Source organism: Nerophis ophidion, linkage group LG03 (genome assembly GCF_033978795.1).
Source record: "Nerophis ophidion isolate RoL-2023_Sa linkage group LG03, RoL_Noph_v1.0, whole genome shotgun sequence".
Classification (NCBI taxonomy): Eukaryota; Metazoa; Chordata; class Actinopteri; order Syngnathiformes; family Syngnathidae; genus Nerophis; species Nerophis ophidion.
This window is the reverse complement of record NC_084613.1, coordinates 1975621-2002823: the sequence shown is the minus strand read 5'-3', so window position 1 is coordinate 2002823 and position 27203 is coordinate 1975621. Positions and strand designations below refer to the sequence as shown.

General features: G+C 39.7%; 1 protein-coding gene across 1 annotated transcript in view; it reads right to left on the bottom strand.

The window, feature by feature from the left end:
* actn1 (actinin, alpha 1) overlaps positions 1–26127 on the bottom strand; it is a 101610-nt gene extending 75483 nt beyond the window's left edge. Inside the window, 1 exon segment of the mRNA XM_061893882.1 lies at positions 25767–26127. Coding sequence (XP_061749866.1) covers positions 25767–25865 — 99 coding nt within the window. The 5' untranslated portion in view covers positions 25866–26127.
* Positions 26128–27203: the final 1076 nt, after the last annotated feature.

Below are 27203 nucleotides of genomic sequence, written 5' to 3'. Positions count from 1 at the left end.
TGTGCGCGTGTGTGTGTGTGTGTGTGTGTGTGTGTGTGTGTGTGTGTGTGTGTGTGTGTGTGTGTGTGTGGATGTGTGTGTGTGTGTGTGTGTGTGCGCGTGTGTGTGTGTGTGTGTGTGTGTGTGTGTGTGTGTGTGTGTGTGTAAGCGTGTGTCCAAGGCAACCAGAGGAAGTGTGTTTCCCTCCGGCTTGTAACCATGATGAAGTGCGTCACTGTGTGTGTGTGTGTGTGTGTGTGTGTGTGTGTGTGTGTGTGTGTTAGCTGCAGCATCCATTGAGGCAGCGACACAAAGTGCCAAATCAGCACAATCTTGCCATTACATTTATACATCACCTTGGCTGCAGCAGTCCTGGCACGCACACCTATTTGTGTGTTTGTTTGTGTGTGTGTGTGTGTGTGTGTGTGTGTGTGTGTGTGCGTGTGTGAAAGAAAGAGAGACGTTAAAAGACTCCTCCAGCACAGACGTGGACCAATGACAGACCAGCTCCCCTTCAGACTGAGCAACACTTATTTATTGTCCACCAATCTATGAAAAGGCTGCGGTGCATATTTTGTGTACAACGATGACCAATTCGAGTGTAGTAACGACTCACACCTCAGCCCGGGCCTTGACTGCTGTGTTTCGCGGACACAGTTGCTATGGCAACCAGCAAAGCCTGAAGAGCCCTGAGTGTGCGAAGAATCCCATCATGTGGATGAAAATACTCTTGAGTGGAAACGGGAGTCGTGATGACTTAGGCACACAATCATCGCCTTTTTACATCCACTAATTTGGACATATTGTTATATTTAGATGGTAATTATTATTCTGTGACTGTAAATTGTTTGCTTGTTTTCTTATTGATGCTTTTATTTTTTTCTGTATTGTGTAGTTATAATTATATGATTTTTATTTGTGACTGTATTAAGTTTGTGGACCCCAGGAAGACTAGTAGGTTGTTGTGGCAACCAGCTAATGGGGAACCTTCATAAAAATCAAAAATCAAATCAAATATACCTACAAATGAAGCATCCATAGTATATTTGTCCATATCATAATGTTCAGCAGCTCCATAAAATAAGATATACAATAGTTTGTTAGCCTTGATGAGTGTCTCTAAGAGGTGCTATAAACTATTATACTTTTAAGATAGGCCTATAGACTTTAACTGTGCACGAGTCCATAGTAACAGATGTCATACATTAGAGACCAACTGGTGTGTTTTTTTCAGGGCCAATACCAATACCGATTATTAGCAGTCAGGGAGGCCGATAATGAATATTTAGCTAAAAAAAGGGATGACTTACATTGAGGGCAAAAGTGCTGGTGCTTGAGCAGTGGTTATTACCATCTACTTCACTATTTAGTTTTTATATACTAAATACTGATATCATATGTGGATATATTGTATCTGATGATGTAGTTCTGTTGTAGTTGAAAAAAGAAAAGAAGAAAAAGTCAGATACCAATAAAAAGAGGTCTACACCGATATACGTCAAAAAGGCAAATATCAGCGCCAATAGTTGGGTGAACTCACATACAACAACGTAACATTAAAGAGTGAGACTGGAGGATACAAACCTTAGCAACACTAGCATAGAAGTATGAGCTATATGCTAACACCATACATTTTAGAGCATTTCCATGCTTGTGACATTACAGTATTTGCCAAAGCATTGTACAGAGCATCATTATTTTCACAGCAAAGTCAGGTTTTCTACGTACTATAACCACAGTAATGTAGGTTATCTATGTTTTCTTGCTTTGCGGGAATCCACTGCATTTGCAACTGTGATAACCTTTTTTAAAATTTTACAGTGTTTTACTGTTGCTATTTAAAGGGGAACATTATCACAATTTCAAAAGGGTTAAAAACAATAAAAATCAGTTCCCAGTGGCTTGTTGTATTTTTTGAAGTTTTTTTCAAAATTTCACCGGTCTCGGAATATCCCTAAATAAAGCTTTAAAGTGCTAATTTTCGCTCTCTGCGAAGACACTGGCCATTTCCCTGTGACGTCACACAGTGCTGCCAATGTAAACAAACAATGGGAATACCACAGCAAGATATAGCGACATTAGCTCGGATTCAAACTCGGATTTCAGCGACTTAAGCGATTCAACAGATTACGCATGTATTGAAACAGATGGTTGGAGTATGAAAGTATTGAAGAAGAAATTGAAGCTATTGAGCGAATAGCTATTGACGCTATTCATAGCCATAGCATGGCCGAATAGCTGCGTTAGCATCGCCGGTAAAATGTGCGGACCAAACGATCAGGACTTTCGCATCTTGTGACACTGGAGCAACTTAAATCCGTCGATTGGTAAGTGTTTGTTTCGCATTAAATGTGGGTGGAAGGAAACGTAATATAGTTGCAAATGCATCTGCAGGTTATCCATACATCTCTGTGCCATGTCTGCTTTAGCACTGCCGGTAAATAGCATGTTAGCATCGATTAGCATAGCAGGTTAGCATCGATTAGCTGGCAGTCAACATCAACAAAACTCACCTTTGTGATTTGGTTGACTATGGTTGCAAATGCATCTGCAGGTTATCCATACATCTCTGTGCCATGTCTGTCTTAGCATCGCCGGTCAAATGTGGAGACACTCTGGCACATTCAATGGGGGTCTGGCGGCAGACACTTTGGCATCTTGGGGCCAGTGGTGCAACTTGAATCCCTCCCTGTTAGTGTTGTTACACCCTCCGACAACACACCCACCAGGCATGATGTCTCCAAGGTTCCAAAAAATAGTCCAAAAAACGGAAAATAACAGAGCTGAGACCCGGTGTTTGTAATGTGTTGAAAATGAAAATGGTGGGTGTGTTACCTCGGCGACGTCACATTCTGACGTCATCGCCTCCAGCGCGATAAACAGAAAGGCGTTTAATTTGCCAAAATTCACCCATTTAGAGTTCGGAAATCAGTTAAAAAAATAGATGGTCTTTTTTCTGCAGCATCAAGGTATATATTGACGCTTACATAGGTCTGATGATAATGTTCCCCTTTAATAATTGTTTGCCGAAGTTTTTATGGTACTTTTTTTCCCAGTGCAGAGTAGCACTACTCGCTGCCTGGATGGAGGACTAAGTAGTTCCTATGAATGGGAAGTTGACCTCTTCACAGTTCAGTAGTCATGAGTCAGCCAGGCACTACTGTACTTTTTGCAGCCTGCAGCATTTTTCACTGCTGACCATCACCTGACTCAGGAAAATGCTGAGCTGGTCTCCACACTTACTGCACGTGCTCCATGTTGAAAGTGTACTGTACATACTGTAAACGCACGCCTTGACAATGAATGCATGAACTCACTTCACCTCAGACAACCCTCTTAAGAAAAAGTTCCCACACAACATAGTCCTCTCTTTCTATTGGGACAGGTGAAAGCAGGAGGCGGGACCAAACCACGCTGGTCAGTGCAGCTCGCGGGGGAACGCCAGCGGGCGCCAGATCACCAGATGCCAGATCACCAGATGCCACCCATTGAAGTCCACAACATCCGTACGAGCACATCAAAAACACACAAGTCACCAAACACAACATCTGTGTTGTTTACCTGTTTCAAACAGCTCATTTCATCACTGGCCAGAACACTCAAACAGCCGCTTTACATCCAGACTGTGGCCCGGGGGCCATTTGATACCCAGAGCTAGTTTTTTATTGGCCCACTGTCACACCGCGGTGAGGGAAGTCTTGTCCTGGTTTTTTCTGTCTTGTGACGTTTATTTTGAAAAGCAACTCCTCTTGTTTCAGATCACTTCCTCTCGTGTCACCAGTCTGACGTCATCCCTGACCCTTGATTGTTTCCACCTGTTTCCCATTACCCTCATGTTCCATTTAAGCTCATGCCTCCCCTTGTTCTGTGCCGGATCGTCTCGAGCTTTCGTGTCAGTCTAGCGTCCAAGTCCATGTTCATGTTCATGTCCGTGTCCATGCCTTGCCTCTTCCCACGTCTTCTTATTTATTTTGTGAATTATATTTATATAGCGCTTTTCTCTAGTGACTCAAAGCGCTTTACATAGTGACACCCAATATCTAAGTTACATTTAATGCAGTGTGTGTGGCACTGGGAGCAGGTGGGTAAAGTGTCTTGCCCAAGGACACAATGGCAGTGATTAGGATGGCGGAAGCGGGAATCGAACCTGCAACCCTCAAGTTGCTGGCACGGCCACTCTACCAACCGAGCTATACCGGGGATAGCAGGTCCATTCTATGTGTCATACTTGATCATTTCGCCATATTGCCATATTTTTTGCTGAAAGGATTTAGTAGAGAACATCGATGATAAAGTTGGTAACTTTTGGTCGCTAATAAAAAAGCCTTGCCTGTACCGGAAGTAGCAGACGATGTGCGCGTGACGTCACGGGTTGTGGAGCTCCTCACATCTGAACATTGTTTACAATCATGGCCACCAGCAGCAAGAGCGATTCGGACCGAGAAAGCGACAATTTCCCCAATAATTTGAGCAAGGAACAAGGAGCGATTCAGATGCCACCAGATTCCCTTGGAAGAAAGAATCTCACGCTGTAATTCTGAATTGAAATTTTTCTCCACCTCAGAGCGACCTTTGTGATCGAGCCTTTGTTCAACCAAAGTGGTGAGTTTCGATTTTTTCTAATAACCTTTTCTTCCTCAAAGTTTTTGAGTGATTTTTTGTTTGCCTTTATTAGAGTAAAAATTTGTATAGTCATTTTTGTTCTTCCTTCTACTGGAGCGTTTTATGTTAATTTTTCATAGCAGATACGACACTAATTACAGTTTGTCTTTTTGTTGGTATTTTCCTCCTTTTTAGGAGTGATTTTTGCTTGATCCCTTTTTGGAACTATTTCCACTGACAGTTTTTGTTTATTAACAGAATGTGTATTACCCTGCTATGGAGGTTTAAGAGTTTTTCAAAATAAAAGCATTACTAAGAACCTCATCTCTGTCTCTGAGTCCACTCCTTAATCCAAGCTGGACACCCGGGAAACCTTCTACAAAATAAACACATTTTTGACTAGAAAACGAGCAAACAAAGAAAGCAAATAAAGATCCATGTGACATTTGGCTGGCATCGTGGTCAGGTTTTGTTCTCTCAATGGATGCAGACGGAATGGAAACAGCGTCAAGGTAAGAACTGAGGATTTATTATCACTACAAAAATAGACTAGAAACAGAAAACACTTGCACAAAGGCACTAAAGACAAAACGAACAGAAAGCGCTAGCATGTGAACTAGGGACAAGCAACAGAATAGCGTGGAAGCTGCAGTACACAAAGTCTTTTACCACAAGCGGGGACAGCGACGTCACCTGTTGCATCAAATAGCAAATTAGACTACCAGAGCGAATGACAAAAAAGGGCAGGCTTAAATAGAGACAGAAATTAGGAGGCAGGTGTGCGTCAAAAACACATGGCAGGTGACACCAATAAGTAACTATGACAACAGAACAAAACAGGAAGTGCCACCAGGAACTAAGGAAGACAAAATACTAACAAGATACGATACAGAAAACAGAACCAAACCAGAACATGACATGATCCAAGTAGCCGATCATGACAATCCACAGCTAGTTTTTTGCTGGCCCGCGACACCTTCTACAAAATAAACACGTTTTTGACTAGAAAACCAGCAAACAAAGAAACTAAGGGAAAATGAAACCAGCCCAATTTCCCCAAAAAAAGAGACCTGAAAACCAAAATGGTCCTTGACCTGTGTGTCTTCTACATAGTGTTTGATTAAAATGTAGACAGATTATATTAAAGAGGTTCATTTAGCCTACTGACGTGTATTTTAATAAATGCTTGATTCATATAAGCTAGTAAGGTAAAGTGTTGTACCTGACAAGTTTATATAGGCTAGTAAGGTAAAGTGTTGTACCTGACAAGTTTATATAGGCTAGTAAGGTAAAGTGTTGTACCTGACAAGTTTATATAGGCTAGTAAGGTAAAGTGTTGTACCTGACAAGTTTGTATAGGCTAGTAAGGTAAAGTGTTGTACCTGACAAGTTTATATAGGCTAGTAAGGTAAAGTGTTGTACCTGACAAGTTTATATAGGCTAGTAAGGTAAAGTGTTGTACCTGACAAGTTTATATAAGCTAGTAAGGTAAAGTGTTGTACCTGACAAGTTTATATAGGCTAGTAAGGTAAAGTGTTGTACCTGACAAGTTTATATAAGCTAGTAAGGTAAAGTGTTGTACCTGACAAGTTTATATAGGCTAGTAAGGTAAAGTGTTGTACCTGACAAGTTTATATAGGCTAGTAAGGTAAAGTGTTGTACCTGACAAGTTTATATAGGCTAGTAAGGTAAAGTGTTGTACCTGACAAGTTTATATAAGCTAGTAAGGTAAAGTGTTGTACCTGACAAGTTTATATAGGCTAGTAAGGTAAAGTGTTGTACCTGACAAGTTTATATAAGCTAGTAAGGTAAAGTGTTGTACCTGACAAGTTTATATAGGCTAGTAAGGTAAAGTGTTGTACCTGACAAGTTTATATAGGTTAGTAAGGTAAAGTGTTGTACCTGACAAGTTTATATAGGCTAGTAAGGTAAAGTGTTGTACCTGACAAGTTTATATAGGCTAGTAAGGTAAAGTGTTGCACCTGACAAGTTTATATAGGCTAGTAAGGTAAAGTGTTGTACCTGACAAGTTTATATAAGCTAGTAAGGTAAAGTGTTGTACCTGACAAGTTTATATAGGCTAGTAAGGTAAAGTGTTGTACCTGACAAGTTTATATAGGCTAGTAAGGTAAAGTGTTGTACCTGACAAGTTTATATAAGCTAGTAAGGTAAAGTGTTGTACCTGACAAGTTTATATAGGCTAGTAAGGTAAAGTGTTGTACCTGACAAGTTTATATAAGCTAGTAAGGTAAAGTGTTGTACCTGACAAGTTTCGGCTACGGTAGTTGAAACTTGTCAGGTACAACACTTTACCTTACTAGCTTATATAAATCAACCATTTATAAATATACAGATTTATTGCAATATATTGTCAAATTGTGAGTGTGCTAAAGCTTTGGTGTAATGATACTCATATTAATGAAGAATATTCATAAGAAATGCCCCGCGACCCCGAAAGGGATAAGCGGTAGAAAATGGATGGATGGATGGATTAAACTACATTGTATTGTGTATGGATGTTCTCGTTCATCCAGGTCATTAGATTTTCAGGACATTCAGTCCATCGCAACTGGACTGTTTGGTTTGTCTTAGAAGACGTTTCACCTGTCATCCAAGTAGGTGACTTAGATTGGTCAGATCTAGTCTTAGACTTAGATTGGTCAGATCTAGTCTTAGACTTAGATTGGTCAGATCTAGTCTTAGACTTAGATTGGTCAGATCTAGTCTTAGACTTAGATTGGTCAGATCTAGTCTTAGACTTAGATTGGTCAGATCTAGTCTTAGACTTAGATTGGTCAGATCTAGTCTTAGACTTAGATTGGTCAGATCTAGTCTTAGACTTAGATTGGTCAGATCTAGTCTTAGACTTAGATTGGTCAGATCTAGTCTTAGACTTAGATTGGTCAGATCTAGTCTTAGACTTTGATTGGTTGGATCTAGTCTTAGACTTAGATTGGTCGGATCTAGTCTTAGACTTAGATTGGTCAGATCTAGTCTTAGACTTAGATTGGTCGGATCTAGTCTTAGACTTGGATTGGTCGGATCTAGTCTTGGACTTAGATTGGTCAGATCTAGTCTTAGACTTAGATTGGTCAGATCTAGTCTTAGACTTAGATTGGTCAGATCTAGTCTTAGACTTAGATTGGTCAGATCTAGTCTTAGACTTAGATTGGTCAGATCTAGTCTTAGACTTTGATTGGTTGGATCTAGTCTTAGACTTAGATTGGTCGGATCTAGTCTTAGACTTAGATTGGTCAGATCTAGTCTTAGACTTAGATTGGTCGGATCTAGTCTTAGACTTGGATTGGTCGGATCTAGTCTTGGACTTAGATTGGTCAGATCTAGTCTTAGACTTAGATTGGTCAGATCTAGTCTTAGACTTAGATTGGTCACATCTAGTCTTAGACTTAGATTGGTCAGATCTAGTCTTAGACATTGATTGGTCAGATCTAGTCTTAGACTTAGATTGGTCGGATCTAGTCTTAGACTTAGATTGGTCGGATCTAGTCTTAGACTTAGATTGGTCGGATCTAGTCTTAGACTTAGATTGGTCAGATCTAGTCTTAGACTTAGATTGGTCAGATCTAGTCTTAGACTTAGATTAGTCGGATCTAGTCTTAGACTTAGATTGGTCGGATCTAGTCTTGGACTTAGATTGGTCAGATCTAGTCTTAGACTTAGATTGGTCGGATCTAGTCTTAGACTGGTCAGATGTAGTCTTGGACGTAGATTGGTCAGATCTAGTCTTAGACTTAGATTGGTCGGATCTAGTCTTGGACTTAGATTGGTCAGATCTAGTCTTAGACTTAGATTGGTCGGATCTAGTCTTAGACTGGTCAGATGTAGTCTTGGACGTAGATTGGTCAGATCTAGTCTTAGACTTAGATTGGTCGGATCTAGTCTTAGACTTAGATTGGTCAGATCTAGTCTTAGACTTAGATTGGTCGGATCTAGTCTTAGACTGGTCAGATGTAGTCTTGGACGTAGATTGGTCAGATCTAGTCTTAGATTTAGATTGCTCGGATCTAGTCTAGCGGCTGTTGCCAAAACCCCAAATATTTCTACTCCAACACCTTGAAGCTGACAGTCGACGATCCACAGTGCTCATTCTGCCACACTGTACCTCAATGCTATCCATCCATCTATTTTCTACCGCTTGTCCCTTTCAGGGTCGCGGGCGGTGCTGGAACGAAATTCCGCTTCGATGAATGTCGATGGCATTCTCAGTAGGATTGTCTGTACAACAGCTGATTTAAGGATGAAAGAGCAGGAATGCTGCTGAAAGATCTTTGGTGCTCTGCTGATGAAGGAGTGTGTTGGATGAAGGAGTGTGTTGGATGAAGGAGTGTGTTGGATGAAGGAGTGTGTTGGATGAAGGAGTGTGTTGGATGAAGGAGTGTGTTGGCTGGTCTGCTGTCATGTTTGGACAAATGCAAAGATGATATAAAAGGTGATAAGGATGAAGCGGTGACAAAGAACGGGGCTCGCAGCGCAATGTTTGTGTTTTCACTCTGAGAGCAAACAGAGCTGACGCGTGGCTTCTGATAATCTGCAGGAGTGTTCGACACACCGAGGCTGTGAGTGTCAGCAAATAACTTTCACTCAGACGCCGACACCCACTCTCACTCCTTCACTCTGACGGGAGAGCAGAGAGCAGAGAGGAAAGAGGAAAGGAGGCAGAACAAGGGAAGGAAGCAGAGAGAGAGCGTTGAAAGACGATGTTCTTTATTGGGTTGAAATAGTCTTCTTCTTGTCCTTTTTGTGTCCTCAGGCGAGGCCACGTTTGGGAGTTCAACTACAATACCATCGTATCTTATAGTCATGTGATATCATCCTCAATATGTGGGTTGTTCGTGGCCTTAAAAGTACATTCATTGCTACAATCCTAAATCCTTTATGAAGCATGCAATGTTTGAAGTCACATTGTCACCTTCCTGTCATTCAAGTGTAAAAAGAAGTTAGGGACCAACTTAAAGACCAATGACACAGGCATCGTGGCACACTGGTTCAAACATTGTGGACTTTTTCTACACAAGTTAACCACAATAAAAAAAAAAAATATCGTATTTCCTTGAATTGCCGCCAGGTATACAGTACGCACCTGCCTGGAATTACTGCCGGGTCAAACTCGTTTCGCAAAATATAATTTTTATTAGCGCATGTCTCGAATTTCCGCCGGGTCAAACTCGTTTCGCAAAATAATTAGCATATGCCTAGAATTTCCACCGGGTCAAACTCGTCACGTCACGAGTGACACTTCACCTGTCATCATTTTCAAAATGGAGGAGGCTGATTTCCATAATTTGAAATCGCATAAAGGGAAGAAGATTAAGAGCTATTCAGTAGGATTTAAGGTCCAAGCTATTGAATATGCTAAAAAGAACAGTAAGCAGCTATGTTTTATTAATATACCGTAGCTGCGTGTGTCAAATATGAGTCATTAAATGACTCCCGCCTCCTGGTGGTAGAGGGCGCTAGTGATCCTTCTTGCGACTACTCGGCTGCAGAAGAAGTGACAACAAGCAGCAAGAGTGAGCAGCGATCCTTTAGTTTTTCCTCTCGCTTGCACTTTTAACATGGAGGATTACATATCTAAAATAAAACTGTTTTCTAAACTGGACTTTCAATGGAAGCAGGAGGTAATAAAGGAAGATCTCCATCGAAACAGAGAGACTTTTAAAACTGAAGAAAGATAAGGAAGACTTCTATAAACAAGTTATCGATGCTTTTGATCAGAAGGAGCTGCGCATGGACTTCATTTATAAGTAAAGGTAAGACCATAATAACGTTTTTTTTATTAAATGTGCTTTTCATGATGGTATCCTTACATCACACTCAAATTTATAAGCACAGGCCTAAATTTACCGCATGCCTTTGGTAAACGCCGGAGTGAGAAGAGGTTTTAAAATAATTAGCGCCCCGGCGGCAATTCAAGGAAATACGGTATTTCCCAATTTTCTAAAACCCAGGGACAGAAAAAGAGTGTTGTTTAATTGTGGTGAAACATAAACAACAACAAATTTTGTTGCTATTTGCATATGTGCAACATGTGGTTGGACCATGCAATACAAATCAACATGGCAGCACACACAACAACAATGTCAGGTAGACAACAAACAAACACAACAAGGATGTCAGCAAGTAAACAAACACGCACTACAATGACATCAGATAGTCAACATACACACAACAACAACAACATTAGCGAGTAAACAAACACACACTACAATGACATCAGATAGTCAACATACACACAACAACAACAACATCAGCGAGTAAACAAACACACACTACAATGACATCAGATAGTCAACATACACACAACAACAACAACATTAGCGAGTAAACAAACACACACTACAATGACATCAGATAGTCAACGTACACACAACAACAACAACATCAGCGAGTAAACAAACACACACTACAATGACATCAGATAGTCAACGTACACACAACAACAACAACATCAGCGAGTAAACAAACACACACTACAATGACATCAGATAGTCAACATACACACAACAACAACAACATCAGCGAGTAAACAAACACACACTACAATGACATCAGATAGTCAACGTACACACAACAACAACAACATCAGCGAGTAAACAAACACACACTACAATGACATCAGATAGTCAACATACACACAACAACAACAACATTAGCGAGTAAACAAACACACACTACAATGACATCAGATAGTCAACATACACACAACAACAACAACATTAGCAAGTAAACAAACACACAGTACAATGACATCAGATAGTCAACATACACACAACAACAACAACATCAGTGAGTAAACAAACACACACTACAATGACATCAGATAGTCAACATACACACAACAACAACAACATTAGCGAGTAAACAAACACACACTACAATGACATCAGATAGTCAACATACACACAACAACAACAACATTAGCGAGTAAACAAACACACACTACAATGACATCATATAGTCAACATACACACAACAACAACAACATCAGCGAGTAAACAAACACACACTACAATGACATCAGATAGTCAACGTACACACAACAACAACAACATCAGCGAGTAAACAAACACACACTACAATGACATCAGATAGTCAACATACACACAACAACAACAACATTAGCGAGTAAACAAACACACACTACAATGACATCAGATAGTCAACATACACACAACAACAACAACATTAGCAAGTAAACAAACACACAGTATAATGACATCAGATAGTCAACATACACACAACAACAACAACATTAGCGAGTAAACAAACACACACTACAATGACATCAGATAGTCAACATACACACAACAACAACAACATTAGCGAGTAAACAAACACACACTACAATGACATCAGATAGTCAACATACACACAACAACAACAACATCAGCGAGTAAACAAACACACACTACAATGACATCAGATAGTCAACATACACACAACAATAACAACATTAGCGAGTAAACAAACACACACTACAATGACATCAGATAGTCAACATACACACAACAACAACATCTGTGAGTAAACAAACACACAGTAAAATGACATCAGATAGTCAACATACACACAACAACAACAACATTAGCGAGTAAACAAACACACACTACAATGACATCAGATAGTCAACATACACACAACAACAACAACATCAGCGAGTAAACAAACACACACTACAATGACATCAGATAGTCAACATGCACACAACAACAACAACATTAGCGAGTAAACAAACACACACTACAATGACATCAGATAGTCAACATACACACAACAACAACAACATCAGCGAGTAAACAAACACACACTACAATGACATCAGATAGTCAACATACACACAACAACAACAACATCAGCTAGTAAACAAACACACACTACAATGACATCAGATAGTCAACATACACACAACAACAACATCATCAGCGAGTAAACAAACACACACTACAATGACATCAGATAGTCAACATACACACAACAACAACAACATCAGCGAGTAAACAAACACACACTACAATGACATCAGATAGTCAACGTACACACAACAACAACAACATCAGCGAGTAAACAAACACACACTACAATGACATCAGATAGTCAACATACACACAACAACAACAACATTAGCGAGTAAACAAACACACACTACAATGACATCAGATAGTCAACATACACACAACAACAACAACATTAGCAAGTAAACAAACACACAGTACAATGACATCAGATAGTCAACATACACACAACAACAACAACATCAGTGAGTAAACAAACACACACTACAATGACATCAGATAGTCAACATACACACAACAACAACAACATTAGCGAGTAAACAAACACACACTACAATGACATCAGATAGTCAACATACACACAACAACAACAACATTAGCGAGTAAACAAACACACACTACAATGACATCATATAGTCAACATACACACAACAACAACAACATCAGCGAGTAAACAAACACACACTACAATGACATCAGATAGTCAACGTACACACAACAACAACAACATCAGCGAGTAAACAAACACACACTACAATGACATCAGATAGTCAACATACACACAACAACAACAACATTAGCGAGTAAACAAACACACACTACAATGACATCAGATAGTCAACATACACACAACAACAACAACATTAGCAAGTAAACAAACACACACTACAATGACATCAGATAGTCAACATACACATGGGCGGTACTCTAACTACTAGGCCACTGAGTAGAAGAAGAATCAGTAACTTCTACATGCCTCTGTGAAATTCGACTTGTCCTTCGTTATCATGTTATTTATTTATACATTTTTCCTTCTGATCGCTACTTTTGTTCTACCTCTCTTTTTAAAATGGAGCTGTTCCGTTCCCCCCATGTTGTGATATGTGCTGCTTGCCACGCGTATTCATGTTATGTGCACATAGCTAATGCTAGCCAGTCGACAAACAAATAACAATGACGTCAGCTAGACAACAAACAAACACACAAAAACAATGTCAGATAGTCAACAAACACAACAATAATATTAGATAGTCAACAGACACATGACAACTACATAAGATAACAAACACACAACAATATCAGCTAATCAGCCATCACACAACAGCAATGTCAGATAGTCAACAAACACACAACAAAAATGTAATTTGGCTTGTACAGCCCTTTGAGACACTTGTGATTTAGGGATGTATAAATAAACTTTGATTGATTGATTGATTGATGCAACAAACACGACGCCAGCTAGACAACAAACAAACACACAAAAACAATGTCAGATAGTCAACAGACACACAACAATAATGTCAGATAGTCAACAGACACATGACAACTACATAAGATAACAAACACACAACAATATCAGCTAATCAGCCATCACACAACAACAATGTCAGATAGTCAACAAACACACAACAAAAATGTAATTTGGCTTGTACAGCCCTTTGAGACACTTGTGATTTAGGGATATATAAATAAACTTTGATTGATTGATTGATTGATGCAACAAACACGACGCCAGCTCATCAACAAACACACAACAGTATCGAATAGTCCACAAACAAACACACAACAACAATTTTAGCTAGTCAAAAACATGTTGACAACTACATCAGCTAGTCAACAAACAAACACAAAACAACAATGTGAGATAGTCAACTAGGGCTGGGCGATATATGGAATATACTGGATATATTGTGGGTTTGTGTCTGTGCGATATAGAAAATGACAATGTGGTGATATTGGAGTATACCTTCTCACGCAGTTGCTTTTAGCTGCTGGCATTACACTGCATGAGTTTCCCACTCTTTCTTGTCTCTCCGTCTCACAGAGACATAAAACAAGTGCACCTTCTTACATACCTCACATACGTATACGCCCTTGCCCAGCAGAGAGGTAGCAGCATGGGTAACATTAGCTGTGGTGCTAACGGTGTGTTGTGACTTGTAATACGAAAGACAGAAGGTGCCAATCTGGTAACAAATGAAGGAAGAATTAATTCCTAAGAAAAACAGTACGGAATCTGTCGGTGGTTTGGTTCCAAGCGGGAATATGTTGAACAATTATGCGGCAAAAGCGTTGCTACGAAAAGTAACAGCGCTGCTAATGTAGCATCATTTGAGAATGAAGAGTGCTTGAAACTCTGCATGTCAACATCTCCGTTCGGTGCCACACCCACAAAATGCCCAAGGAACCATTTCCAGATCGTATGAATAAAATAGTCAACAACAGAAGGAGATAACGTCGGCAGGAACCTACCACATAGTGAAGGACATACACTATTTGATCTATACAAGTACAACCCATTTATTTCCCATAATGCAGCTCATTTTTATTTGACACTCTTTGAAGTATTTTGTGTGACATCATGCACAAAAGTGCACTTTATTTGTTTCAAACTATTGTAGTGGCGTTCTGTACAAAAAGTACACTTTATTTTAGTGTTGTTTTGATATGTCATCTTAGTGACATCATGCACAAAAGTGCACTTTATTTGTTTTAAAGTATTGTAGTGGCGTTCTGAACAAAAAGTGCACTTTATTTTAGTGTTGTTTTGATATGTCATCTTAGTGACATCATGCACAAAAGTGCACTCATAGCTGGTTTTAAAATGTCTCTGACAATCTTGCACTTTCTGTTTTGGAAATGACATGAATGTTTGTGCCACTGTGCCAATAACTGTTTCATAAATACACTTTTAGTTGTGATTTCCCTCTCTGCATGAAAGTTTAAAATGTGCATATATGAATGCAGTATGAAGAAGAATGTTTGAATGTAGACACATAGAATCATCATACTGCTGTCATCAAGTCTTCATTCAAGGCTAAGGCAACATATCCACATATATATGGTGTGTGGTCACATGACCTAAACATATCCACATATATATGGTGTATGGTCACATGACCTAAACATATCCACATATATATGGTGTATGGTCACATGACCTAAACATATATATGGTGTATGGTCACATGACCTAAACATATATATGGTGTATGGTCACATGACCTAAACATATATATGGTGTATGGTCACATGACCTAAACATATATATGCTGTATGGTCACATGACCTAAACATATATATGGTGTATGGTCACATGACCTAAACATATATATGGTGTATGGTCACATGACCTAAACATATATATGGTGTATGGTCACATGACCTAAACATATATATGGTGTATGGTCACATGACCTAAACATATATATGGTGTATGGTCACATGACCTAAACATATCCACATATATATGGTGTATGGTCACATGACCTAAACATATCCACATATATATGCTGTATGGTCACATGACCTAAACATATCCACATATATATGGTGTATGGTCACATGACCTAAACATATCCACATATATATGGTGTATGGTCACATGACCTAAACATATCCACATATATATGCTGTATGGTCACATGACCTAAACATATCCACATATATATGGTGTATGGTCACATGACCTAAACATATCCACATATATATGGTGTATGGTCACATGACCTAAACATATCCACATATATATGGTGTATGGTCACATGACCTAAACATATCCACATATATATGGTGTATGGTCACATGACCTAAACATATCCACATATATATGGTGTATGGTCACATGACCTAAAAATATTGAGATACTGAAAAAAGGCCATATATCGCCCAGCCCTTTAGTCAACAAACAAACCCACAACAACAATGTGAGATAGTCAAGAAAGAGTATGACATGTATATAAGTATGACATGTATATAAGTATGACATGTATATAAGTATGACATGTATATAAGTATGACATGTATATAAGTATGACATGTATATAAGTATGACATGTATATAAGTATGACATGTATATAAGTATGACATGTATATAAGTATGACATGTATATAAGTATGACATGTATATAAGAGCAGCAGGATGAACACCTGATAGCATACACACATGAATAATTGAGTGTGCTGACAAAAGGATGGCCTGAAAGCCTCGTCTTCTTCTTACTGGCTCCCCCTGCTCTAAACCCCACCCCCTCACACACACACACACACACACACACACACACACACACACACACACACACACACAGGTGCTGAATGGAAAGGTGTGCTTCCACTCCAGCGTATCTCTTTACACTGCCCTGCCTCAATTTACACGGCACACTCTCCAGCTGCACCTCACAAGTTGACGTCCACACCCGGAAAGAAGAAAGCCCCCAAACTCCAAGTAACACACATGAAAATTAGGATGGCTGGAGACTGCACACACACTTGATAACAAGTGCAGAAGTGCTGCAAACCGCCCTGTCTAGATGATCTTTTTGCATGCTATTTATCGTCACCATGGAAACACTAATTTCCCTCCACATTCATGGCATCATATGCTCCACCATGTGGTGTTTGGTACTGTTTTTGCCTCCTTTTCTGGGCTATATTGACGTTCAATCTGGACAAACACAAACTTATTTAGCACGTCCAAGGTGCATTCTGAGAGGCGCTGCAAAATACTGCGAATGATCCAGGTGCAAAAAAATGCATGATGATTGTTATCAATAGATTTTCTTTTAATCAGCCATTTGACTTAAAGGCCTACTGAAAGCCACTACTAGCGACCACGCAGTCTGATAGTTTATATATCAATGATGAAATATTAACATTGCAACACATGACAATACGGCCGCTTTAGTTTACTAAATTGCTATTTTAAATTTCGCACAAAGCACCCTGTTGAAAACGCCGGTATGATGACGTGTGCGCGTGACGTCTCGGATTGTAGCGGACATTTTTTTCCAGCCCGATCCCAGCTATAAGTAGTCTGCTTTAATCGCATAATTACACAGTATTCCGGACATCCGTGTTGCTGAATCCTTTGCAATTTCTTCAATTAATAATGGAGACGTCAAAGAAGAAAGATGTAGGTGGGAAGCGGTGTATTGCGGCTGCCTTTAGCCACACAAACACAGCCGGTGATTCCTTGTTTACATTCCCAAAGGTGAAGCTTTACTATGGAACAGAGCGGTCAAGCGAACATGGTTCCCGACCACATGTCAACCGGCAGGTTTCGGTGAGGAAATTGTGGTAATAAGTCGGCTCTTACCGTAGACATGAGCGGAGCTTGCGCCCTTCCTCGTGCACCTGTCAAAGAGGTTACATTCCCATCCTCACCTATGGTCATGAGCGGAAGGACAACATCACGGAGTTTCCTCCGCCAGGTGGTGGTTCTCTCCCTTAGAGATAGGGTGAGAAGCTTTGCAACCCGGGAGGAGCTCAAAGTAAAGCCGCTGCTCCTCCACATGGAGAGGAGCCAGATGCGGAGTCAGGATGCCACCCAAACGCCTCCCTACGGAGGTGTTTAGGGCACGTCCAACCGGTAGGAGGCCACGGGGAAGACCCAGGACACGTTGGGAAGACTATGTCTCCCGGCTGGCCTGGGAACGCCTCGGGATCCCCCGGGAAGAGCTAGACGAAGTGGCTGGAGATAGGGAAGTCTGGGCTTCCCTGCTTAGGCTGCTGCCCCCGCGACCCGACCTCGGATAAGTGGAAGACGATGGATGGATGTTCAGTGGCTTACATCGATGTGTTTTCCATAGTTGTGATGACATTTCCTTTCCTTCCTTCCTTCCTTCCTGACAGCTGAGGAAATTATAACCAGAGGAAAGTTACATTTCCAATTATTTGTTTGTACAATTTTCTCCTAGTCGTTATTTTTGATAGGTCATAAGAAATCTGTATCGACCGATATGGAACACTTATATCTTGATACAGTTTTCAGCCGTATTGCTCAGCCCTACTAGGACGTAATAATAAGAAAAATAAATAAATATAAATATGTAAAGTTTGCAATAGGACCACAGTGTCACTTTGATGGAGTTGTCATAATGAGATGCAGCACATGACACCTCATGGCGGTCTTTGTCGAGCAGTAAGGCAGGTGCATCGTGACAAGACAGGAATGTGATGACAGCCAGTGTTTGGCACGCAGCACTTTTTGCTAGTGGTGAAACATCAGAGTTGTTGTTCAAGTCAACAGCTTTTCAGCTACTTTGATATCAGTAAACATGTGCTCTGAAATCCTGCTGCAGAAATGTCACGTCACACAATTGTCATGATCATTATTATCATGCTATTGTTGATGTCATGATCCATTTTTACATTCATTGCAATTCACATTTGAGTGATTATATAATCAATTAATAAATGTCATCAATTGAAAAACAATATATTTATTGTAAATAAAGTTCTAAAATGTGCCTGACAGCAGCGAGCCACCTCACTGAGAGATCCCAGCAGTTTGTTTATTACAAAGTTAAAGTACCACTGACAGTCAGACTAAAGCTGGGCGATATGGTCTTTTATTAATATCTGGACATTTTGGGGCCATTTTCAGCATAAATATCTGCATATTTTGCCTTAGCCTTGAATGAAGACTTGATGCATATAACAAATGAAGACAAATATAGTTAGGATGCATGTTGCTTTTCCACCAGCTCCATGGGACTGAGCGGGTATGAAGTGGAACCAAGTGGTCCAAGGCCCGGTTCTTGTGACTCACAAGACTTGCACAACAAGTCCTGCATGATCGCAGAGTCGCCACACGGCCTGAAGAGAATACGGCGACACTGGAATTGATGCGAGGTTTAAAGCGAGACTGAGGAGAAGGTGAGGATCTTATCGCCGGGCTGCCTTGCACGCCGAGCGCGGGAATGTGGGTGTGGTCTGGGAATGTGGGCGTGGTCTGGGAGGGAAAATGTTTGGGCGTGGGAGATGCTGGAAGGGGGGGCTTAGGTACGTCTCTTCACAGTCTTATAAGGGCAACATGGAAGACATCACAGCAACTGTAATGCGCCTTGCAGTGTGTGTGTGTGTGTGTGTGTGTGTGTGTGTGTGTGTGTGTGTGTGTGTGTGTGGAAATATGTGATGTTGCCTCTGGCCCCGTGTCCCAGAGACACCTGCCTGTGCAAAGACATTAAGACTCCAAGATAAGAGGACGCCAGCGCCCTCGTACTCCCGGCCGTCTCAGGTTAGAACTTGCATGAGAATCCAAAACATTTGGCAACACTTTGCTTTCAAAGAGGTGCTCATCATCATCATCATCATCATCATCATCATCATCATCTTCTTCTTCTTCCTAATCTGCCTCATCCAGGATTCTCTAATGACTGACTTTGCCCAACAACTCCTTGTACTCCAACAAGTGCATTCTTCCATTTCTATTATATATATATATATACATACATAAATATATATACACACACACACACACACACACACACACACACACACACACACACACACACACATACATACATATATATGTATGTGTGTGTACATACAAATATACAAATAAACATATATACATACATATGTATATACTCATATATATGAATATATATAATTATATTCATATATATAGATAGAGAGTATACATATGAGTGTATATATACATATATATACTCATATATATAAAGAGAGAGTATTTATATATATATATATATATATATATATATATATACACACACATACATACTATATTGCCAAAAGTATTTGGCCCACCATGCAAATGATGACAATCGGGTGTCCTAATCACTTGGCCCGGTGTATCAAATCAAGCACTTAGGCATGGAGACTGTTTCTATAAACATTTGTGAAAGAATGGGCCACTTTCAGTGATTTCCAGCGTGGAACTGTCATAGGATGCCACCTCTGCAACAAATCCAGTCCTGAAATTTCCTCGCTCGTAAATATTCCAAAGTCCACTGTCTGCTTTTCTTTTCAGAAAAATGAAGAGTTTTGGAACAACAGCAACTCAGCCACCAAGTGGTAGGCCAGGTAAATTGACAGAGAAGGTCAGCATAGTGCAAAGACTTTCTGCACAGTCACTTGCTACACATGTGACCTTCCAATTAGCCCACGTACAGTACGCAGAGAGCTTCATGGAATGGCTTTCCATGGCCGAGCAGCTGCATCTAAGTCATACATCACCAAGTCCAATGCAAAGCGTGGGATGCTAACGTGTAACTAACATGAAGCTAACATGTCGTTTATGAATAAGTAATAAGTAGCTAGCCTGTCGCTAATAAGTAGCCAAAATGCAGCAAACAAGCAGCTAGGTGTAAACAGACTCTGTGTTTTAACATAGAATGCACATTATAACTTTTTTTTGTCATTTTGCGAGTATAATGAATTTTAGCAACACTTTTTTTTTGTTGTTGCCATGTCGCCGTAATGTGGTGCTCTCAAACATGTAGCTAAAAAGTAGCAAACATTCACTTGTGTTTGTCAAGTGAATGTTTGCAACCTTTAACACAACAACAAAGGAGATTGGAAGGAGTTTGTGACTCCCAACAGTTAGAGTTGCCACACTGCCAGAAGTAGCAGGCCACTAATTCTGGGTAAAGAAGCACTTTTGTGTGAAGAGAAGTCCAGGCTAGTCTTCACACCTGATAGTGTCCCAGTAGCAGTAGCAGCAGCAGCAGCAGCCAAGACATCATGCAGGAAAGCAGCAGCAGAAGAAAAGTTTCTTCCCTCCAAGCGGCAAGAAGGGAAGGCAGGCCAGATTATGACCATCTTTGGGCACACGCTCGCAGAACACACAAGCCCGGCCCAGAACACACGCTCGCTCCCTTTCCACGCTGCTTGTCTTCCCCATTTTTGTCCTCGCTTCAAGTGTGTGTGTGTGTGTGTGTGTGTGTGTGTTTGTCCTTTATTGCTCAACACTTCATAAAAATGATGACGTCTTCATATTGATTGATTGTACATGTATTGATATTAATTCATTATATATTTGTTGATATCATTTTATTAGGGACCGAATGGGACAGAGGACCCTATTGAATTTCTAGCGTTTTATTCTTTCTTTCTTTATTATTATTCCGCAGCTTTAAGCTGTAATTTGACCCCCTTAACATACTTCAAAACTCACCAAATTTGACACACATCAGAACTGGTGAAAATTGCCATCTAATAAAAAAAAAAAAACTGAAAATTGCGCTCTACCGCCCCCTAGGAAAAAACACAGACAAAACTGTTTGTAACTTCCGTTAGGAATGTCGTAGAGACGTGAAACAAAAAACTCTATGTAGGTCTCACTTAGACCTAGATTTCATACACTGACATCCTTCAGATAAAAAAATCAATAGGAAGTTTGCAATTCCCCCTTTAAAACAAAAGTTTTGTAAAAACACTCACCTTTGCCTCTTTGAGCTGTAATTTGACCCCCTTAACATGCTTCAAAACTCACCAAACTGGACACACACATCACGACTGGCGAATATTGCGATCTAATCAAAAGACCTAACCCCAAAACTCAAAATTGCGCTCTAGCGCCCCCTAGGAATAAAACACAAACAAAATTGCTCCTAGGAAGAAAACACAGACAAAACTGCTTGTAACTTCCAGTAGGAATGTTGTAGAGACATGAAACAAAAACCTCTATGTAGGTCTCACTTAGACCTACATTTCGTATATTGACAACCCCCAGCAAAAATCAACAGGAAGTTTGCAATTCCCCCTTCAAAACAAATGTTTAGTAAAAACCGGTCACCTTTTTTCAAACATTATCTCCTCTGAGCGCGTTTGTCGTGTCGGCTTCAAACTACCACAGGAGAGAGATTGAACCCTTCCCATTAAAAGTTGATGAAAGAGTTTTAATTACTGCTACGGTTTTTATTTTATCAGCCTTCAAAAAAACGCTGCGCTGAAAATCATTTCAAAGATGGCCGCCGTGCGCAGACACAGTGAGGGAGACGTTTTTGTTTCCTTTTTTTTCCCGTACTGTCTGCTGCTGGTGCGCACGCACCAACATTCGTGAGGGAGGGGCTGTGATCGTCTATACCAAGATGGCTGCTGGGTGCCGTAGCTAAGCCGGTATGTTTTAAAGTTGTCATTTGCCTGCATATGGTAAAAACAACCGTCAAACATTTTACAACTAATTGTAAACTTATAGGTGGCGACCATCAGGGCCGAGTTGCGACGAGAGAGTGTGTCGATGTTAAGATATTACGCTGAGTTGTTAAGTCTATCTGTTTGCTAATAGTAGCTACTAGCCGTACCCATGTATTTTCAATGGGCGGTTAGCATCGGGTTTTAATCCCGTTTCCTCCTATGTTTCTGCTCCGATTGAATTTCTTTGTATGTCGAGTTTTTATTTTGGGTACTTACATGTGGTGCCTGACTGTTGTGGCGTTTTAAGGCCATCTGCACTTTTTATGCGCCGAGTTGGTAGGTCCATCTGTTTGCTAGTAGTAGCTACTAGCCGTACCCATGTATTTTCATTCTAACTTATATCTGTCAGTAGAACCGTTATGGAAGGTAAAAACTACAATGTTTATAATACAAAGTAGTGTGTAGTTCTAAATTATATCTGTCAGTAGACATGTTATGGAAGGTAAAAACTACAATATAATACAAAGTAGTGTTTTGTTCTAAGTTATATCTGGGAAGCCCAGACTTCCCCCTCCACAGCCACTTCCATATATACTCGGTCCTGTCCATCGCTGCTTGCAGCTTTTATTGTACATGTTATTCATATTGATTTATTGTGTATATATTGATATTGATTGATTTTATACGTATTGATATTATTTCATATATTGATGGTGATTGATTTATATTCACTGATTTGTGCGTCATCATCCAGCCACTGCAAAAATGTGACTGTGTCATGAAAACATCTTCAGTATTCACGGGGCGGTATGGCTGGGTTGGTAGAGCAGCCGTGGAACTTGAGGGTTCCAGGTTCGATCCCCTCTTCCGCCTTCCCTCTCACTGCCGTTGTGTCCTTGGGCAAGACACTTGACACAGTAGCCATTAAATGGAACTTAGATATTGGCTTTCACTATGTGAAAGCGCTTAAGAGTCAGTAGAGAAAAAGCGCTATATAAATATAATTGACTTCACATGCAGGCCAGGAAGTACTCGTGTAAGAGCAGACATACAGATGGATTTATAGATATACGGTTGTATAGAACAGTGTTTTTCAACCTTTTTTGAGACAAGGCACATTTTTTTCCATTTCAAAATCCGGAGGCACAACACCAGCAGAAAATGTTAAAAAAATAAAACTCCACCAGGTCCTCCTCGTGCCTTATTTTGAGTTTGTTGGTGTTTTCCTGTGTGTAGTGCTTTAGTTCCTGTCTTGTGCTGTTATTTTATGTTTTATGGGATCCTTTGTGCGTTATTCCCCGCACCTGCTTTGCGTTAGCAAACAAGGCTATTGAAGTTGTTGCTATTCTTCTTTGTGGCGACATTGTTGCTAGCCATGTCATGCACGGATGTACTTTGTGGACGCCATCCGTCTCTGCAAGTTTTTGCTGTCGTCCAGCATTCTGTTTCTGTTTACTTTGTAGCCAGTTCAGTTTTACTGTCATTTTACATACAGTAGCTTTATTGCCTTTTCCTTTTGTTCATTTTTGGCTTAAGCGTTACATACCTTTTTTTTACCTGCACACTGTGGTCTGCATATTGGGATCACAGTTCTACAGCCGAGTTCTACACAGCACGGACACTAAGGAACGCCACAGTATTTGCAGATTAGAATTAATCATTTGCAAAAAAAATATTATTTTGGACCAATTATGTGAAGTTGCATCATTTCCCACATCACAGCACACCAGTGTGCCGCGGCACTGTGGTTGAAAACCATTGGCATAGAAGAATGTATAGATGCATACATGTAAATAAACACAAATAAATAGACCTATAGATGTACGGCTTGATGTATAGACATAGATACAATAGGATGGATGTATCGATACAGTACATTGATGAATAAATAGATTTATAGGTGTATAGATAAATGTTTCAATACATCGACAAATAGGTAAATGTTTAAATATAAATGTATAGATGTACGTATAGATATATAGATGAATAAGTAGACGTGCATATAGAAAGATACATACATACATACATACATAGATGAATAAATAAAGGAATAGATGTATGAATTGATGCATACATACATACATACATACATACGTACATACATACATACATATATACATACATACATACATACATACATACATACATACATACATACATACATACGTACATACATACATACATACATACATACATACATACATACGTACATACATACATACATACATACATACATACATACATACATACGTACGTACGTACGTACATACATACATACATACATACATACATACATATATACATACATACATACATACATACATACATACGTACGTACGTACGTACGTACGTACATACATACATACATATATACATACATACATACATACATACATACATACATACATACATACATACATACATACATACATACATACATACATACGTACATACATACATACATACATACATACATACATACATACATACATACATACATACAGTAGGTGTACAAATGTATGTATAGATGTACACACCTATAAATTAAGAGATGAAATGTATGCATGTAAGATATATGTGAGATAGATGTCCAGATCCTTGTTTAGATATATAGTATAGATCCATGTTTAGATATGTATTTGTACAGAAAGATGTACAGAGGTGGAGCTAGATGTATGATAGATGTACAGGTGAACAGACATATAGATCAACTTAAAGATGAATAGTGTACAGACATATTGATAGGATGTGTAGATAGGTGTATGTATAGATATGTAGATAGACGTATAGATGTATAGAAGTATATGCATTTGTACAGTACATGTATACAAAGATGTATAGGTGTACAGATGTATAGATAAATGGATAGATGTATGGATATATGTACGAGTGTATATAGATGTATACAGTAGATGTATAGATATAGTTATAGATGTATAGATGTACAGACAAATGGATAGATGTACAGATAGACCTACAGATGTATGACTAGGTAGATGTACAGATAGGCATTAAGATGTATGTATAGATGTATGTATATATGTATGTATAGATGTAAGTATATATGTACGTATAGATGTATGTGTAGATGATGTAAGATGGATGAGATGTGAGTAAAATAAGGTAAGTGAAAGATTACAGCTGCTGTCCTACACTTCAGTGAATGTTCTACTATGGATTACTTGCGTAATGTATGCCTACGTCACTTGAGGGAGTAAACAAGAAGAAGAAGAAGAAGTAAAGTTGTTATCCCGGAAGTGGAGTCTGACCTTCCGCTGCTGTTTCTCCCAGGCGGGGTCCAGCAGCATGTCCCGGTCCCAGTCGTCCTCCTGCTGCATGTAGTCATTGTCCTCCTCGTACTGCTCCATCTTCTCGCTCGGGGACTCTGCCTGCGTCCGCCGCTGCTTCTCCTTTTTCTCCTCCTCCTCCTCCTCCTCCGCGGCGGCTCACTCCTGACTGCTTTAAAGGCAGATTGTCTTCTACGCTCCGCACACACACACACCCTCCTTCTCCCTCCTTGTCTCTCCTTCTCCCTCCTTCCCTCCCGGGCTGCTGAAGGGAAGCTAGTCCGGGGTGGTGTGTGATGTGTGATGTGTGATGTGTGGAGTCGACGAGCGACCGGCGACGATGCTAAAAGAGAAGAAGAAGGAAAAAAACTTTCATGAAATCCATGGCCGACCCTAGAATGTGATTGGACGCCTCAGACAACTGAGCCCGCCTTCTCGTCGCTGATTGGTCTGCTGGGCCGGGCTTTTAGGCAGGAACCAAGCTTGATTGACAGGCGGCTTCAGGCTAATGAGCCCCAATAATACTGGATTTCCATCTACTAATTACATGCATTAATTACATGCACTAATTACATGCATTAATTACATGCACTATTCACATACACCAATTATAGGCACTATATACATGCACTATTTACATGCACAGCTTTGGAATGACTCCAATCATTTGGGGCTAAAAGGCGGAAAAATGAATACAAGTGTATTGCAAAAACTAAATGATGCATTAGCTGAGGTGTCAGCAACCAGTGGCTCTTTAGTGCCGCCCTAGTGGCTCCCTGGAGCATTGTTAAAAAAGGATTGAAAACATTACTAACAAGTAGCTAATAAGTGATTAACATGAAGTTAACATGTAGCTAATATATAACTAGCAAGTAGCTAACATGTTACTAACACGTCGCTAACATGTACATAGTAACTAACAAGTAGCTAATAAGTAATTAACATGAAGCTAAAATGTAGCTAATATATAACTAACAAGTAGCTAACATGTTACTAACACGTCGCTAACATGTACATAGTAACTAACAAGTAGCTAATAAGTGATTAACATGGAGATAATATATAACCAACAAGTAGCTAATATGTTACTAACACGTCACTAACATGTAAATAGTAACTAACAAGTAGCTAATAAGTAATTAACATGTAGCTAATATATAACTAACAAGTAGCTAACAAGTTACTAACACGTCGCTAACATGTACATAGTAACTAACAAGTAGCTAATAAGTAATTAACATGTAGCTAATATATAACTAAGAAGTAGCTAACATGTTACTAACACGTCGCTAACATGTACAACATAGTAACTAACAAGTAGCTAATAAGTAATTAACATGAAGCTAATATATAATTAAGAAGTAGCTAACATGTTACTAACACGTCGCTAACATGTACATAGTAACTAACAAGTAGCTA